The sequence below is a fragment of the Colius striatus genome, chromosome 8, assembly GCF_028858725.1.
Source record: "Colius striatus isolate bColStr4 chromosome 8, bColStr4.1.hap1, whole genome shotgun sequence".
NCBI classification, from domain to species: domain Eukaryota; kingdom Metazoa; phylum Chordata; class Aves; order Coliiformes; family Coliidae; genus Colius; species Colius striatus.
This window is the reverse complement of record NC_084766.1, coordinates 34,136,292-34,155,519: the sequence shown is the minus strand read 5'-3', so window position 1 is coordinate 34,155,519 and position 19,228 is coordinate 34,136,292. Positions and strand designations below refer to the sequence as shown.

General features: G+C 41.9%; 1 protein-coding gene across 10 annotated transcripts in view; it reads left to right on the top strand.

Moving 5' to 3' along the window:
* FGFR2 (fibroblast growth factor receptor 2) overlaps positions 1–17,531 on the top strand; it is an 83,511-nt gene extending 65,980 nt beyond the window's left edge. For all 10 annotated transcript variants that reach the window (XM_062001654.1, XM_062001652.1, XM_062001649.1 and 7 more), the window contains 8 exons: positions 2,971–3,092; positions 3,713–3,823; positions 4,568–4,758; positions 7,702–7,824; positions 9,135–9,205; positions 10,969–11,106; positions 11,903–12,008; positions 15,732–17,531. In XM_062001654.1, coding sequence (XP_061857638.1) covers positions 2,971–3,092; positions 3,713–3,823; positions 4,568–4,758; positions 7,702–7,824; positions 9,135–9,205; positions 10,969–11,106; positions 11,903–12,008; positions 15,732–15,896 — 1,027 coding nt within the window. In that variant the 3' untranslated portion in view covers positions 15,897–17,531. The remainder of the gene's footprint in view (positions 1–2,970; positions 3,093–3,712; positions 3,824–4,567; positions 4,759–7,701; positions 7,825–9,134; positions 9,206–10,968; positions 11,107–11,902; positions 12,009–15,731) is intronic.
* Positions 17,532–19,228: the final 1,697 nt, after the last annotated feature.

Below are 19,228 nucleotides of genomic sequence, written 5' to 3'. Positions count from 1 at the left end.
ACAGTCAAGATTTTCCTCAAGCAGTACCTCTGTATATCGCACCATGTTTCTTAGTTGATGAGTTAAATCAGCTAACACCTATAAAATAGGTAATGTCATGGAGGAGACAGAAGAAGTCTAGAATGTGATACTAGACAATCTTTCTTTCAGGACCTTGTGCAAGATTTTGTGTTGATTTTGTATTTGCCTGTATTGAGGAGGATGATGATATTGTTTTGATTTAGTGGGACATTTTGTATATTGTGTGCAGCTTCTGTGGCTCACAAGTATTAGGTTTCAAGCAGAGCATGCTGAATTTTCATAGATGCAAATTCATATAGCTACACAATTTCTTGCAAGTCTGACAAAAGGAGCTTCAGAATAATGATTTTATGCCTCTTCATATTAAAAAAACACATACAAAAGGTAATATTAACACAGGTAGAACCATGATTCTATATTAAAGTTAGGACCAACTTTAAAAAGTCTTTGAGGAAAGTACCACCTTTTATCACAAACAGCTCTCTCTGAAAGTTCAGGGTTGTGACTTTTGGATAGAAGAGCTGTAGTTTTGAACCTTCTGACAACTTTTCTGGAAGTTATTTTAATGATGTAGCTGAAAAGTAGTGCAAAATGCTGTAATTGCCACCTGCAGTATTCTAGTCAACAGTGGGGGCCTGTCTGTGGACTTCTGTCAGCCCATACCCTGGGGGGATACACTAAACACGGAAAATTTTAGAGCGCTAAACATGTAAAACCAGCGTTGGGCACAAATGTAGGTGGAGCAGATTTGCAATGAAAGGAGGCTATTTAGAGGCAGTTTATTAGACTGGGGGGCAGGAGGCACACAATGAGGGGTTTGTTACTTTCGTCCTAGCAGGGCAATAGCACATAAATTAACCAGTTTCCAATGCAAATGTTTGTTCTCTGCCAAGATCCTAAATTCAGTTTTAGTTCTGGAGAAAATGCAGGATGACCTCAGCATAGCACATGCTGCCCTTTGGTGTTTGCACCTTTTTAAACTCACATTTGCTTTAGAAACCAGTCCAAAACAGCTTGAGGAATTCTCACTGAGGCAAAGGCTGCGTTTGACAAGGGGTCTGTGGGCTGCTCTTGGGAGGAACCGCCTCTCACTTCTGTCTCGTGCCTGAGCAGATAAGCGGGGTTTTCAAACCACTTAGCCCTGGCCTAACACTGCTGGTGATGTGACAACCTCTTCCTGTATTTAATGGACAAAGGTTCATGCTCTTAAGACTGAGTCCTTATGTATGTCCCATCTGTGAATCTTGTGGTTCACCAGGGAAAGGCAAGACCTTAAGAACTCGGTTATGAAAACGCCTGTCCAAATCTGCCCTCTACATTGGTTAATGTTAGCAGCATCAAACATGCCAAGCACCTTCCCTGATTTCTGCCATGATGCTACTTACGGAGTTATATGGTGTTTTCTGTGCATAAAGGAGCCCAAATGTGGCCTTTAAACATTTAGTCTGGAACTTAAATGTCCAGAGGCTTGAGGTTTTTGCTTCATTTATCTCTTTATCCTCCTAAAGCTGAGATTGACATCTGTGTGTCAGTCCATTACAGCTGAGCAGGGTCTGCAGTCAGGTATTTGCCCCTCAAAGTGCATTTCATGACTACTCTTTTACAAAGCTTTCTTACATCGATGCTGTGATTATAAGAGAGTTTCAGGTTCCCCCATTCTCTACTTCCCACTCTCTGAGCACAGCCCAGGTGCTGCAGAGGAGGCATCTTCTGCTCCCCTCATACATGTTGTTTGTGTCAGCAAAGAGCCCACAGCCAAGAAGTAGCCTCTGTGCCTGACCCAGCTGTGGGTACATACAGCATCCAGTGTCACCCCTGAAGGGCTCAAAGCGCCGGGTGCTGTGTGAGGATCAGAGGAGCAGCCTTGCTGTGGGTGGGGAGGCCCTGGAGACTGCAGTTTGCAGGGAATGCTCAGACCTGCCAGACTGTGTCCCATGGGGGTGCTGCCTTTGTGCCTGGCTTGTGTGGGGAGGAGAGCATTGCCTCTGCTGGAGCACGAGCACGGAACTGGAGGCTCCTGGCAGTCCTTCAAAGCATGGCAAGTGCCTTTACCTGGGTCCTCACAGCAGCAACCCCTCCCTGGCCTTCACTCCTCGCCAGCCTCAATGCCCTTCCCCTTCTCTTGGCCTCATCCTCCCTGATTTCTCCCCATTAAAGTGGCTGGCTGGCCATCTCATCAGCCCCACCAAAGAGAACTGTAAAGAGTGTGGTGATTACCCACAGCTGTGCCCAAATGTGGGGTCTGCTGACTTGCTGTTCCTGTCCTGTCTAATCCCTTCAGTGCAAGAGATCGTTAGGCTAGTGTTCACAGTCCATGTCCCCAGACAGAAAGCAAGAATCTGAATTTTGAGCTAAAAAGTAAGCTGCCTGAGAGCACGTTGGATTTTTCCATTCTGTTTGTACTGTGCCATTATATCACAGGAGTTAATAATACTTAAAACACCCCCCTGCTGTTAATACCACCCTTTACCACGCAAATCATCAGCTGCCTGAAAGTGACCACGTGGCAACGTGCACAAAGAAACTTTTCTTTCATCTCTTCAGTCAATATGAAAAAGAAGACAGTCAGCTGTGTTAAAATGGCAGGAGAAGCTTTCGTGCTGGAGGCTGCTGCTGAATTTTAGGCACAGTCTGATGCTTTTTGAAAGCTCTTCCCCTCCATGCTGTGTCTCAGCACTAGCCTCTTGTACAGCCTCTTACTGCAAGGAAAGCTCAAAAGCTGGTTGAGCAACTGATCTGCCTTTCTGAGACACTGGCTATACTATCCCTAAGAAAATACACTGCAGCATGCGTGGAAACGGTTGCACGCCTGGAGTCTCATTAGTTCCATATGATAAATGCTTCACGCTACAGCAAGTTGATGAAAGTTTTTTATATTTAGCCCTGGAATTTCACTGGCTGCATCCCTTCACCAGATGCTGTGTGTTAATCTCCTGTTTACACCTCTAGGCTGACACTGGGTAAACCCCTGGGAGAAGGTTGCTTTGGGCAAGTTGTCATGGCTGAAGCGGTGGGGATTGACAAAGACAGGCCAAAAGAAGCAGTGACTGTGGCAGTGAAGATGTTGAAAGGTAAGAAAATTGGGTGATTAGGGATCAGAACGGGCATTACGGCAGTTCACATCCACCAAAAGTTTCTTTTGTGGCATCTGAACTCTTGTCATTGTGGGGGTGGTCAAAGAGCACATAGCTGACCTCAGCCTTCAGCAGTTTGGGGTGTAAATCTATGCCCTTGACAGCCTGTTTATCTTGAGCAGTGAGTATTTAGGAGCCAGAAGATCTATTAGCATCATGTGAGTCTGCTTTTGATTTAGTTCGTGTCAATGGCTGTCCACGTGTAGACCCAAGCCCCTTCAGTCCAGGTGGTTGGTGCTTATTTATTTGGAATGTAATTGTAAGTTTAGTTTGCGGGAAAGGCATAGTTATTGGAGATTTGACAGCTAAGGACAGCATTTTTATGAGTGATATTACCGTGTTGCCACTTGACATACAACACTGAATGGATGGTTAGTCCATCAAAGAAGTTAAGACTACTTTTTGTTAGGATATAGCATGTGGCTTTGTGTAACATAGAGGGGAAACTGGAAAAAACAACCCCACATTCTACATTTTGAAGCAAACCAACTGTTGAGCCGTAGTGAAGTTCAGGTTGGCACGCTGGAAAATATGAACTGAACCTGTGTTTTGTACAGATGATGCCACAGAAAAAGATCTGTCTGACCTGGTGTCAGAGATGGAGATGATGAAGATGATTGGGAAGCATAAAAATATCATCAATCTCCTTGGAGCCTGTACCCAGGATGGTGAGTAGAGAAAGGAAAGCGAGGCAGGACCTTCCAACAGGTCTGCAGCACTCTCATTAATCATAATTTTTCAAGAGTTTTCAAGGAAACAGTCAAGCTGTGATGGGATTTTGAGATATTTCCCCAGCTTAGCAGCAATATTTTAACTCCTGTCTCTCATTATACTTGCGGCTTTAATATGAGAAAGGGGTACTGTATCACATGAAAACTCTCTAATCCTTCGCTGTAGGGGAAAAAATGCCATTTTAAAGGGGTTTGATCAATGCCTGTTGTTGTGAATTGTCAGTCCTGCTTTAGTGGAACTTTTACCCTCAAAGACCACCGTGTTTTTATTAAAAGCTAATTATATCACGTAAAGTGATGCAGAATGGCACAAAATCCTGGAAATTAGAAAATCTTTAAGAAGCTCTTTCCCCTTCTTGGGTTCTCATGGTTTTTCTGTTTGTCAGAAAATGCTTGCTTCTCAGTACATGGCATGGTCTGGAAGGAGCAGGCACTGGATCAGGGTTTGGGTACTTTCAGCCACTAATTGTAGCTCTGCCATTACCCTGCTGTGGGACTCAGGCCACTCACTCCACCAGATCTGGCCCTCCTTTTCTTTCAGGTTGTGCTTACTGATTTTTCCCAATCAGGCATTTCTTAGTTGAGTTCATTTATTACAGAACACCAAAAGCTTCTTTAGATGAAAACATTCTACCCTTCGAGCTTCCCCTGGATTTTTCACACGGTTCTGCTTCTCCCCAGGGCCTTTGTACGTGATAGTGGAATACGCTTCCAAAGGAAACCTGCGTGAGTACCTGCGAGCACGGCGCCCGCCGGGCATGGAGTATTCCTTTGATATTAACAGGGTGCCAGAAGAGCAGATGACCTTCAAGGACTTAGTGTCATGCACATACCAGTTGGCAAGAGGCATGGAGTACCTGGCTTCACAAAAAGTAGGTGGAACTCGGCAAATACCACACCAAGCGCGTGGTGCGTGTTCCTTTATCACTTTTTAAAGTGTGGGTTTGTTCTCAGCTCATTCGTGTTCTTTGGATTTGCTGGGAGAAGGACCTTTCTCAATCGAGTTGCATAAGCCATGCTCTTGAAAATCACTGGGAAAATTCGTGCACTTCATGTTTTTAATCTCTGTTTAATAATATTGCTAAAATGAGGCCCAGAATGGCTCGTTGAAAGTAAACGTTGCTGACATATCCGCACTTTGAATTCACAAGCACAGGTGGTCAACTTGCTTACACAAGTCACATTACTCCACCCTTGAGGCAGCAGGCACCATTTGCCTTCTGTTTCCAGTCAAATTGACCAAACAGGCTCATGCAGTGATGTGAAATGCAGGGATTTAGTTGGTGAGGGCATTTACAGAATGGTAACAGGCAGAGCTGAGAAGATCACAAGATGCCAGGGCAAAAATTGTGAAGAGAAGAGGCAAAAATAGGTGGAGAAAATTAGTCACTTGTGTTAGGTGCTTTAAGGCTGATACTTGTCAGGGGGGCAAGCTTGTGGAAAGAACTTATTTATCCTGTCGTGTCCCTAGACACTTATTTCTCAAACATGGGGGTTTTACCAGTAATTTGGTTAAATTACAGTTATAAAACCTTAAATAGCCCTGCATAACTGGTTCTGTAAACAGGCTGTGGCTTGTTGGACAAGCAGTCCTGAATACCCTGAATGGTGTTTGAGCCCAATGGCTAAACCAGAGCAGGAGAGATTGGTGATAAGCGCTTCTTGCAAGGTGTGGAGTGGGTAGTGGGATTTGTACCCATTTCCAGTCACATTCACTCCCAAGGGTGGAGCTGAGTGTAAACCTCCATTCCTGTTGTGTAGAGTCATGATTTTCTTACTGCTTTTCTGCAGTTGTAGAGGTTGGAGGGAGGCGGAATGGAGGCAAAACATTGCTTTTATCCTTCTGTTTTGAACCAGTAATTCTCAGCACAGTAGGGTAGACAGGGAGATGCACATGACACCAAGACAAAATCTTCTAACGAAGTAAGCCTGAGTATTGCATTAAGCAAAGCACCTTAGGATATGTCTTTCTAAGATGAATGAAGCATTTACCTGGCAATGAGCCATGTCCCAAGAAAATACAGCTGTTGTGAACAGAAAAATTACGTCTTTTGATTGGCAAATCTTGAGAACAAGCGTCCACCTGAGAAGCTCTGAAGTGCTGCTGTAGGACACTCTCAGGAAGGTCTTGTGTTTGCACACAGCAGAACCATTTCATCCTTGGTCCAGGTCCTTTGCAAAAACACTTGGTCAGCACCGTCCTGAACTTGACAGAATGTGAGACATTGCACAAGACAGAGGGAAAACAAAGGCAGCACACAGTAGAACTGTGCATTCTCATTCTTCAGATACTCCACCATTACTGTTTGTATTTCACTAGTGGGTTTTTTTTTCTCCCTGTAGGGATCCATTTACTGAGCTGGGATAATAAGAGAGCTGGTCTTCTTGTGATACTTCTGTCATGCAGGAGCTGTGAGAAGGCCAGTGTTCTTGTTATTTCAGTCCAATAAATGACTCAGACCGAAAAGGAAGAAAGGCTCGTCAAGATACCTTGGGATACCACAGGCTATCTCAGACAACAATGTGTGCTTCTATTTGGGCATCTGATTTGGGTTCCCAGTGTCTCAGAGGATGCTCTTGCAGGGTTTGAGGAGGGGGACAGGGAAGTAGGAAGGCTGGTCTGTGTTGTTTCTGCTACTGTAGCACCGTCAATGCTGAATTAGAAGTCTGGATTTGATGCTGAAAGCACGTACTGTTGTCTGCTCCTGTTGCACATGAAGGCATTTGCTGGAGCAGGTTTTTCCTGGCAGTTCCCCATGACTAACCCAGTAAGGAGCAGAAGCTTTGTAGACTCATTTTACCCATGCAGGATAAGAGATCTTGGAAAATTGCTGGGGCAAGTTATAATGCAAGAAAGAAATTGGCTGTTGTACAGTTTTTTGTAGTGGTTCAGTCCAGCATGTCTGTGCACATGCTGACATAAACAGGACAATATAAAAAGCAATCCAAAATTGAGGAAGGAGGGGAAAAAAAAGGCTATTTAACTTGAAAAGAAGTAGAATATCCTGGAGGGATTCCAAATGCAATGTTTCTTACCATACTCTCCTGCCATCGACCCTAGTAAGGCTGCTTAAACACAGGAACAGTATCCAGAGCAGTCACAACACTCAGTTGCAAGTTTTCAGGATAATGCTGACATGGAGGAGGAAAAAAAACCTATGGGGAGATAACAGTTTTAGTTTCAGTATCAAAGCTGTTTAAAAAGCCCAGCCCAGATTGCGTTGGATTGAGGTTTTTGGTTGGTTTGCTTGCTTTTAAAAGAAGTTGAATTGCTACAGCCTCATGCTGAAGTAAATACACACACCCCAGGCATCTGTTTTAGGTCTATATTGTGGATATCTCTCATGTTAAGATATTTTGTATTAAAAATGGTTGCACTGATGCAGACTGTCAGGTTTTGGCTCTGGTGAGACGCTTGAATTTAAGAGAAGCAACTTAATAAAGTGTTAATTAACTGTGTTTGTAATGAAAGTGCTGCAATACCTGTTCCTAGGCACATGTTAACAGGGAGTGAAACACAAACAGCATGGCACAGGTTGGGGCACCACTCAGTTTTTGAGCCTTGGCAAAATAGTCTTAAACCAAGCTTTTCCAAGAGGCTTCTTCGGGCCATTGTTCAACTTGGAAACACCAGCTGAGGGGATGGATTGCAGTAATTAAGACAGTTGTATTTCACAGGCTTGTAGTAAATGTGTGGCTTTCCCTCCTTGTGATTTAGGTTAAAAATCTGTAAAGGAGACTGAGTTTTGGTGTAGAAATAATTTCACTTTTACAGCAGTTGATTCTAGTGGACCTTTTCTCTTTTCTTTTCCCAGTGTATCCATCGAGACTTGGCTGCAAGGAATGTTTTAGTAACTGAAAACAATGTCATGAAAATAGCAGACTTTGGTTTAGCCAGAGACATCAACAATATAGATTATTATAAAAAGACTACTAATGTAAGTGGATGGTTTTCTTTCTCTGGAAACAAGTATTTCTTTGAATGATTCACTTCAAAACTATGGTTATAAACTTAATGGGCTTCTCATACAGCAGCCTAACTTTTCTGCACAGGCAGAAAACAGGGATCAAGGACACAAGTGTTTCTGTCTCCTCTTACTGTGACAGTCAAAATGATACCCAAAGAGACTGTATATCCTATGAGTTACAAGAATCCTCTTGTGTGTCCCTGACTCCAGTCACTTGAAATAAGTGGAAATGCTGTTGTTTGCAGCTTATTTGGTACCAAACCTAGGATCTTGCAGTGTATAGACAGTGCTAACAATAACCATAACCCCCCTGTTTATGTGTGGTAACGCCATGTACAGCATTATGCCTCTTGCCTGGACTTAGCTGGTTATGTACAAGTTACAGGGGTAGTATCAAAGTAGGGTTAGAGGCTGAGAAAATTGATTTTTACTCCCCACTCTGTCACCATTTGATTGTTTGACTTCTACTGAATCAAGAAGATAAAAGGTTCTGAATACATTTATTGATGCCTGGTTTATACCTCCTTCACAGAGGATCACTTTAAGATTCTGACAAGCTACCCATGGGTTTTGATGGGGACTTTGCAGAGCTCATTAAGTTCTACAGAGGTTAATAGTTTTAATACTATTAATTAACAACCATGGTAAATGTCTTATCCATGAAAATAAAGCACTGGGGCATTAATGGCATTACGAGGGAAATATGTGCCAACTTCCCAAGATGAGCAACCAGGTTATGGGCATGTCAGTCCTGGAGGGAGTCAAACCTTTTTCCTGTCTAATTTAACGTGACTTCTGGTCTCTGAGTAGATCAGGCTTTGTGTTCAAAGCAACAGGCATTTGTGACTGGGAGCTTTGGCTCGCTGCAAAAGATGCAACAGGACAACGAAATTCTTGGGTTTAGAGATTGACCTGTTTTTGCAGGGAGGCCTGTTCTTCAGAGGATTATTGATTGGGGGTTTTTTTGTCTTTAAAGAGCCGTAGTGGAATGATCTTTTTGATTTTGATCTGCTTATCCTCTCCTAGCAAACACTCTGGGAACTTTCTGGGAACCCTTAGTGCTTTTTATTTCATATTCAATGTTTATATCCATTTTTCTTTAACTTTAGCCTATTTTACTGTTGTTTTTCCCTGAACATTTTAAAAATGAATTCAGTCCTGGCTTGCATTAGCAGACCCTTCTCTGAGAATTGTTTAGTCTTTTAAAAATGTTGGTGTTGAAATCCTCCTGTAAATTGCTGCCGTTTCAATTTTGCTTTCCTTCCCCATCAAACTCACAGGGACGGCTTCCAGTAAAGTGGATGGCTCCAGAGGCTCTGTTTGACAGAGTTTACACGCATCAAAGTGATGTGTAAGTGGCCTCATTTGAATGGGTTTTTTTCAGTGGGTGGGAAGATGGGTTGTTTTGGTGTGTATTTGTTAAAGTTTTTGGGGTGTTTGAGATCTATTTGCCTGCTGCCTTTTACCTTTAAGCATTTTCGTTCTGTTTCACATGTTAACAGATAGAACAAGGACTTACCCTTAGAAAGTGAGGATTTTATGGTAGACTGCTAACCAGTGCTCTGTTACTAATCTGCCCAGCTTCAAAGCACATGAAAGGTGGAAAACGCTAACCTCCTCCTGTCAGTGCGGAAGTTTTCCCCCTTGAACTTATTTACGGATGTGCAGCTACAAAGAGTCTATCTAATTTGCTTGGCTTTTGACATACTCTGGACTTCCTTCAAGTTGTGTTTTTTTAATTCTTTAAAAATGTAAAAGAGAAAAGAAAGAAAGAAAAGAAAGCTCTTGAAAACTCCCCACAAAAATCTGTGCTAAGATTAGGTGTACTGCAAACACAGGCTGCATATACTCCTGACTGTTAGGAGTGTTGCTTCCCAGCAGTACTTCACATGGAGTAGGAAATCACTGGACTCTGACACTTCAGAATCTTTTAATGTGTGCACAGAGTGGCTGGCTGATGCAACTGCTGGGGATTTATTCAGTTTCCTAGGCTCAGCTACAGTTACTGACGTGCTTGAAGTAGACATGTACTTCTTTTATGCAATGCAGATGAAGGGCTTATGCTTTTTATTTCTCTGAGAGAAGCTGTTAACTGTAAAGGGCTGGATGCATCCCAGCACAGGTGTAAAAGGTTATGCATGTCAGTGCAGGGATTAAAAAGAAAAAGGGCAGGGTGGAGAAAATAAGAGGTGTCTATTCTTTCTTTTAACCTGGGTGCACTTGCCAAGCTGCTGTCTCCTCAAGAAAAGCATTTACTGTAGCTTTTCCTGCAATCTTTATGTTATTTAAAAAGGAAACTATATACATAGGTCAAGGGCAGATCAAACTTTCATTTTCAAGTAACATCTTGGCAAAATATTTAAGTGAAGGTGAAGGAAACTACTTCACTGGCTGAGAACTGAAAGCCTGAGTCCTCAGCAGCCAGAAAGCACGAGGATTTCAGTGCTGGAACTTTGGAGACTCTTGGCCCCAGGGTGGCTTTGAAGATGGCTAAAGATAATATTAGTGTAAGTTTGTGTAAGGAGTTTAGTAAAATACAGTGCTGCAAAGAAGCTTAAAGGCCACTGCAAGCTGTGTGCTGTTGCTCACCTGTCCATGCTGCCTTCCAAAGAGCCCTGGGTTGACACCAAGGTGTGATGTCGCAGGCTCTGGAGGAGGTGGTGGCAAAGCAGGGAGAAAAACTGGCTTAAAAGTATCCCCCTTCATTTCCTAACAAAAATTAATTGGGGAAAAAAAAAACCCAAACCCAACAGAATGATGCAAAACAGTTTTGTTTTGAACAGTCTGCTTTTTCCAAAATACCCTGCCACAGAGTCACAGTCCAGCTCAGCTTGGAATGTTCTGTAAACAATTAAGCAGTGAAGACGCTGTTCTTTGCAGTATCCCTGGAGACTGGGATGCCTAGAGCACATCAGGGAAAGGCAGAAGGTGTCAATCCCTATTTTATATTCCCATGCATCTGAAGCACTTCATGGATGGATAGTTGGAGCTGAGCAGGTGCTCATTTAAGCATCTCCTGAGAGGGGCTGGCAATCGTTGCACCTGCAGCAGACACACCTTCTCTCTTCAGCAGTAAGGCAGATCTACTAATGCAGTTTTCTCTTTGGTTTGTAGTTGGTCATTTGGTGTGTTAATGTGGGAGATCTTCACATTAGGAGGATCGCCTTACCCAGGAATCCCAGTGGAGGAACTTTTTAAGCTGCTTAAAGAAGGTCACCGAATGGATAAACCTGCCAACTGCACCAATGAACTGTAAGGACCTTTATTTGCTGTACCAGGATTGAAGGAAACAAACTCTACTGAATTCACATGGTTAATGCTACCCCTGGCAGAATCAAACACTTTCAGAATTGCTTTACTTTATGTATCTATACACACACACACATCTCCAGTTTTAAAAAGGAACTTGGGAAACGTTTGGCAGGGTCCCTGCTTTACACAGAAGTGGTCCCAGTGAAAAAAGAAGACTTCATCTACAAGCCAGCCTTTGTCAGTGTGTTTACACCCATGTCTGTTTTACTTCAATGTCATTAACATGAACATTCTCCCATGACACACATTCCACTGATCCTATGTAAGGTGCATCAGGCTGATTTTGGTCACATCAAAGTACATCCAGGAACTTTTGCATTAACCCAGTACTGTCTCCTGGTGATGAGGGGAGAATGTTTTCCCTTTCTGATTTTGCACTATAGCCCTTAAGTATTTTTAATATTTTGCCTTCATTTTAATTTCTCCACAAACATTGCAGTCCCTAACATGCAAACAATATTTAGGCATCTGTAATTCAGTACCACTGGGGTTGCTGGGACAGAAAGCTACAGAATCAGGGCCACAAAAAGGTGATTCAGAAACTGGTCATGGGAGATACAGGAGTGGAAATGGCACCTTTGAGGGCAGGGAGTGTTGCACAATTTTGGATAAGTCAGTAGGGCTGTGGGTGCTTGCTGCCTTGCTTGTGATAAAGGTCATTGACTTATGTATGAAAAGGTTTCCGAGAGGGACATGTGATTTTAATTAAGCCAAGAAAACTGTGTCTGTCTTACAGCTATATGATGATGAGAGATTGCTGGCATGCTGTGCCTTCACAGAGGCCAACTTTCAAACAGTTGGTAGAAGACTTGGATCGGATTCTCACTCTCACAACTAATGAGGTAGGTAAATTGTTGCCCTCCATAAGCTGCTGATCAGGACAAATGGTTCAGGAGACAAGTGCAATTAGGAAATCCTGCTCAGGTTCTCTTCTCGTGCTGTTTGTCATTGTCCTCTGAAGTTACACACAGCAAAACTCTGCATCCTGTGAAGTCCTTGGGCTTCTTGCCATTAAGCCTTGATTTACAAAACTAGACAAAACCTCATTTTAGAGTGTGGTTCTTTATTTCTCATTGCATCGTGATGCTTTTAGCATAGCAGAATCGAGGGACTACACGCAGTGGATTGAGAAGCAGTGTTTGTGTTGCCACATGAGTCTCACGTGAAGGAGAGATGCAGAGTTTGTGGTGTTTTTCATTTGTCAGCTCAGTTTGATCCCCATCCATGATATCTAGGTCAGAAGAGGGGAAATTGTCAGTGGCAGATTTCAGATAGTAAGTCTGAGAGTGAATTAGGTTCGGTGAAAGAGCTCTCAGCGGAGGGAACGAGAACCCACAGGGAACGTGCAAACAGCCATCCAATTATCCAAAGGTCCTGCCTAACACTGCTTCAGGTTGGGGTATATGAATGCAGAAACGTTTTATTTGAAGAGCATCCTTTCAAAGGTCTGAGATATTATTAGCTTTAGCAAGGAACACACTGATTAGGGAATTCACACAGGGATCGGTTCTCTTACCACTAAATCGCATGCACCTTTGAGGAAGATCACAAGTGATGGAAATGTTGATTCTTTCGATGGAAACTTCATTTGAGAGAAAGGGCCTGGTGTCCTAGAACTAATTTACAAATGCCTATAATTTCTGAGGAATTCTATGTGTAATGGGAGGAGGAAAAAACAACCAAACCTCAAAAGCCTGACAGAGGAAAGTTGTAACAACTCGTTTTGACCATTTCAAGATACAGTTTTCAGATTAGCTGTGATTGTAACTCTTCTTCTTAAGGAAGGGGTGGGGGTAGAAACAAAAGTTTGGATGGCTTTATATTGATCCTCAATGTTGCTTCCTAATTTCCTGGAATTGTTGGGGAGGTGGATTATCAAAGCAGCATCAGGAAAGGCCGTATGCTAGAGAGGTGACAGGGGAACCTGAGTAAGAGATGCCGTTTTTTGTGATCATCACTTGCCCAGTAGATACAGTTGAAAAGGACTTTGGCTTCAGTTGCAGCCATGGATTCATCTGGATATTGTTTTCTAAGCTTTACTCTAAGAAATGGCACCTTCAAGGGTGGCTCAGAGATGAGGCAGGAATATGTGCTCCCTACGGAGTCAGCGACACAGATCTGCGTACCGTTACCATTTTCCCCTCGTTCAGGACTGACTGCATCTTCTCCTGCCTGATTTATTATATATGATTTCCCAAGACTAGTTGGAGGTGGGCTGGCTGCCACTGTGGAGTGCTGGGTGGCTTGGACTGGCTAAGCGTTTGCAAATTCAAGAGGGAGGCTGTGGGCTGCAGTCCCGAGCCTGGGAAAGCGTGTTGCTTTCCTTTTTTGAGTGTGTTTAACCATCCTGCGTTCCCAGTTTTGTACTGCTCATGGACCTGGAATGATCTCAAAGGTAACCTGAAAAGGCCTTTAGGGTTATGTAAATTACTTCAGACTAAAATCATAGGAAAAACGGCTGGAAAAAGCTCAGGAACACATCCAGTCCTTCTGCTCAGCCTACGGCAGGATCCACTATACGTTTGTCATTCCTGACAGATGTTTATGTAACTTGTCCTTAAAGATCTCCACTGCTGTGTTTCCACATCACCCCTTGACAGGCTGTTGCTTTCTTTCATTAGCTTTACTCGTTGAAAGTTTTTCCTAATCTCTAATTTTTCAACATAAGCAATTGCTTTGGCCTATTTACTCTGGACATAGAAAGCAAATTATTTCCCTTGTCTTTGCAGCACACTTTATGTTCCTGAAAACTCTTGTTCTCACTCAGTGTCTCCCGACAACTCCAGCGTGTCCCGTTTTACTCCGTAGCTTGTGCTTTTGAGACCTCTGCTTTTCTGTGCTCTGCTCAGTTGTCCTTGAAGCACAAGTCCTTTCTGCATCATCCTGACAGTATTTCTGCTTTACCTCTCCACAGTAGCGCTTTCCTTTCCCCCCTCAAAGTGATGATGTTGATACAGGGTCAGCCTGGTTTACCCCAAACAATTGCTGGAGCAGCCAAGGATGTCTCCTTTTGATTTTGGGTTGGTTTTTTATGTCTGCCTAAATAGTAATGCTGTTCTCCATGCTGAATCATCACCTGTTGGGTTGGTGTTTTGGTTTCTTGGCATTATTTTGTTGTGTTCCCTCCTCTCCAGAAGGCCCTATTCCCCATGATCTTCAGAGTAGTGTGCAATGTTTCCCCAGTCCCCATGAGCACAGGTCACCAAGAGTCAGCCTCATGGCTGTGTTATATCAACACACCAGGAGCTATCCTGATACTGGAAACTTCTTACGCTCTTTTAATGACTGACCCTTGACAGTGGATGAGGCTGGAGATCAGGAATCCCACTTTCAGTATGGAATTCATCACCAAATTACATCAAGCCTTTTGATTTGATGAGCCATGCCTGATATCCCACGATGAAACCTTCATATACTGGAGTACTTTCTTCTTCTGTCTGTCTGGAAAGTGCTTGATTATTTCTGGTCATTTAGGAGTGGTTTGCTAATGTGTAAATGTGTGTTAAGCTTGTCTTTGTGGATCTTCTAAAAGCTTAGGCAGTAATCATAGATCCAAGCTGCCTTCTCTTGCTACCTACTGTATTTGTCAGCATCTTAAAACTTAGATTTCACCCCCTCTTCCTCCCTTTTAAACTGGTGACGACTTTTTAAACTGTAATATGGTAATGATTGAATTTCCAGCTTAAACCAAGAACTAAATTACCCCAAACCTAAGCACAGCAGCATGAAATGCAGACTGAGGTGGAAGACTTGTCTCATCAGTAGGATCGTAACTTGTGGTTTCGCAAATGAAGAGATTGCGTTTAAATGAATGCAGCTGCCTTTAGAAGTTGAAAGAGAAGGAACATTTCAAGGGGAAAAATAACTTTCTTCTCATGCCAAAACTGTTGTTTCTAGCAAAAAAAAAAGTCCTTAACTCAAAGCTTGGATTCAGCAGATATTATTTCCTTTTTTAATGACTGCTTTGGTCATGGCTACTCTGGAAGACACAGACACACACACACACACCCCCCAATATGTAGCAAAAACCCCAAATCTGGTGGATTTAATGTTGTGTTCCTTTCAGTTCTTTCTTTTTTTACATGTATGCCACTGCGTGTTTAAACACAAGTGTAATATCACAGAATATAAAACAGATATTCAAACTGACCAAAGGAATATAAAGTTGGAAGTATCTTTCCCTCTCCAAATTGCTACCATGTGCTGAAGAAAAATGGTTCTATTTAGGATGAAATGTCATTTTTTTATCATTGCGAGTGCAAAAGGCTTCTTTTGATGTGGTTGGCATGTTTATTTCCACTGACACAGCTAATGCTGATGATGCTGGGCTTCAGAAAAGCACTGTGTTGCTGCTTTGCTTTTTTCTTCCTCTCTTCAAGCTCCTTGTTTTATGAGACACTTAAACAACGGGCACTTCTGAATGTAGTCGCGTTACAGAAACAGGCAGCGTATCCAAGCTGTTCTCTTTTCCCCACTATACAATGGAGCCAAATCAGAGCAGTGGTAACTAACATGTTCTTGTGAGCTCTCCTCACTGTCTAAAAATGCCATTTCTTTTGTTATAGGAGTATCTGGACCTCAGTGGACCTCTGGAACAGTATTCACCTAGTTACCCTGACACGAGGAGTTCGTGTTCGTCAGGTGATGACTCTGTTTTCTCTCCCGATCCAATGCCTTACGAACCTTGTCTTCCCAAGTACCAACACATGAATGGAAGCGTTAAAACATGAACAGAAATCACACAGAGGAATAAAGGAAAGGAACATCAAGCTACCTACCGTATAAACAACCTTTTCTCCAGGACCTTAGTGTTTCTGCTTGTACATAGGAAATATGGAAAGTGAAAAGGAAAGAAAACTTGGAGGAAATCGGTCAGAACCTTTCTAAAGATTCTCACAGTTTGCAACTTTTAAATATTCCCAACCAAGAAGAATGTTTTTGAGCTGTGTCTACCCGTCACTATCGGTTTTCTGGCTTCCCTGTAAGCCACAACGGACTTTGTACAATGGACCAGTTGGACTTGAGGCAAACTCTGGGTCTGCCTTCCTTGTTTATTTTGTAATATTTGGAGAAAATATATGTTGGCACACACTTACAGAGCACAAATGCAGTATATAGGTGCTGGATGTATGTAAATATATTCAAAATATGTATAAATATATATTATATATATTTACAATGAATTATTTTTTGTATTGATTTAAGAAAAAAATGGATGTCCCAATCCACCTAGCAAATTAGTCTCTTTTTTTAACAGCTATTTGCTAAATGCTGTTCTTACACAGAATTTCTTAATTTTCACCATCCAAAGGTGGAAAATACTTTGCTTTCAGGGAAAATGGTATATCATTAATTTATTAACTAATTGGTAATGTACAAAACAGTTAATCGTTTATAGGGTTGTTGTGTTTTTGTAATTTAAATGGCATTTCTATGCAGGCAGCACAGAGAACTAGTAGATATATTGCTCAGACTTTACTAGTTTTCAGATCTTTTAAAAAAAAAAAAGAAATATTTACAGTATATAACTAATTTGGGGGAATTAAACTGTTGATTTATTTGTGTTTTACAACTGCAGCTGTCAGATGATTATTCTTCTCAAAACCAAGTCCTTTAACAAGAAAATCTTTTATTCTCCATACCTGTCACTTCTAACAGTTTTAACTCTTCAGCAGTGTTTGTTTCTCGTGGCCAAAAAGCAGAAGCCTTCCACATATACACCCAGGAATATTTTAAAGAGGGTTCCTAAAGTAAGGAAAGATGCAAAGCTGTCCCTGACCATAGCAGAACGTTAAAGGAGCTGAGCTTCTACCCTGAGTTGCACATGCATCACATTAACTACAGTTCTCTTCCCTGAGTTGGATAATAGGTTCCAGATCTTTTGGCCTGAGTCTTTTTTGCCTTTTAGACTATCCCTCTGTTGTAACTTGAGTTAAAAAGAGAGAAGTTGTTTGTAATGACAATTTGCCATAGGAATATCAGCGGCTTTTTTAAGGGATTAATTCATGCTGACTCCGGTATTTCCTTCTGATCCATTCCATAACAGTAAGTGTAGCACTGACCTCTGCTAAAAGATCCCCGTTGTTTGTATCTTTTTACAGGAGTCTTGTGGTTTTTACTTTGGGAATGCTCACACTGATATGGCCATGCAATATGAATGCAAATGACACTGTTCTGTGTGGTGGTGTTTTGTTTTGTTTGGGTTTGGTTTTGGGGTTTGGTTGGGTTGGGTTTTTTTTAAAAAAGAAAGAAAAATTGGGTAAAAAGTATTAAAATCTGTTAACTTTTGTACTGACAATGAAATGTTTCTACAGATATTAATGTTAAAATTGCAAAATAAATGTCATGCAGCTTATTTTTCCTAATCCTTTGTGTCATACAAAATGGTTTCCTGAACATCAAGCGATGGAACGTGTCCAGAAATGCTTCCTTTTGACCTTCTCATACATCCCATATCACAGAGCCATTCTTTCAGGAGAAAGACAATGTCTGCTCATGAATAACGGGGTTTATTTGAGTAAATGTACACAGTCCTTGGTGTTTGTGGGAGAAAATGGTTTGAAGTGTTTGCAGTGTAGGCAGAAAATAGATTCTCTTTTGAGTTAGTTGGGCTGGATGCTTTAATTGATGAGGTTTCTTGCTTATACTGGAGAAGCTGGAGGACCGTTTGTATAGGAGACTAACAAAATATCATCACAGACAGAGAGAGAGTCTTCATGGAAAGAGTAGAAAATTGGTATTTTGCTTGAAAACAGAAAGAAGACATGCCAAAACAGCCAGTGCTTGAGACAAAAATGGCAACTTTATGGTCACATTACTGCTGTGGGTTAGCCAGAAAGCGGTTTTTGAACCTGGTTTTTCACTACATGCTGTAAAAACGCTCCAGACACCAAATTGTTCTTTGGTTTCTTTTTCTGCTGTGACCAGAAATCCCATATGAATCCAAGAAGCTTTCTAAAAAAGAAATGAAGCTGGTGTTTTCCAACTAAGAATTATCTGATTGAAAATTCCCTCTGGCTCTGCTAAAAAGGAACAGCTCCCTTTCCCCACGACGGCTATTACTCGTAGCAGCGACGGTAGCTACTGTCTGACAGAAACCACAGTAATCTTAACGACCCATGTCTGGGGTTAAGATTCTCCTAAAAGGTGGTGGAAGATCTTGCATCTTGCTCTGCTTGTCTTGAATTTACATGCATCTTCAGTAAAGATATATTTGATTTGGTTTCAACATCATGTACGTGAACACCTGGAAACACAATGGCAAGGTGATATTAAAGAATGTAAACTTCTTTGGTTAGCCTGATTTTGTTTAAACAGTTTATTTGCTTTGCCTTTGTTCATTTTTTTGTTTGGCTCTCAAAGATTTTGCACCTTGGAGGCAGACCATTTCACAAACATTGGCTGAAGCATATTGTGCATATAGTGTAATCCCTTGATGAGTGTTTTTTATTCTTTCCTGCTATCTGAAGAGTTTCTTCATTGCCTGATGACTGGTTTGATGGCTCTAGAGCAGGACAGAAGCGCTCAGTTTCTGGGGCAGAAGAAGCACATCCACTACGTGTGGGCTTGCAAGAGGAAACTAGGCAGCAGAAAATGAAATCTGGCATTGAAATTTGTCCAAAGGGGAAATATTCTTTATTGAATTGCCATGCCTGTCCTTTTCATGAGAAGGGGTTAGGAATTGTAGTTGCTGTCTCATCTAAAACTGAAGTTGCTGTTAGTAACAGAAGCAATATTGAAGAGCAGCATTATTTCAGGAAATGAGTTTATGTCAATGTGGATAATGAGGATTATGTGTATATTCAGTGCCCTGTGGCACCTGATTGCTTTTGGTCCCCCATTTAAGCATTGATTCAAATCAGCTCTGTGTCATATATAAGAAAATAAGGATGTAGGAACCAGGTTTACTATGGCTCAGGTCTCATAAATGAATTTATATTGCCTGTTATGGGTTTTTTCCCCACTTTTTTACTATAATGTATCAAGCAGCGTGGGCTATATACATTGGATAAGAGTAGGGCTTATGTTCTGTCACTTCTGCTGTTGTTGATGTCCTGGAGGT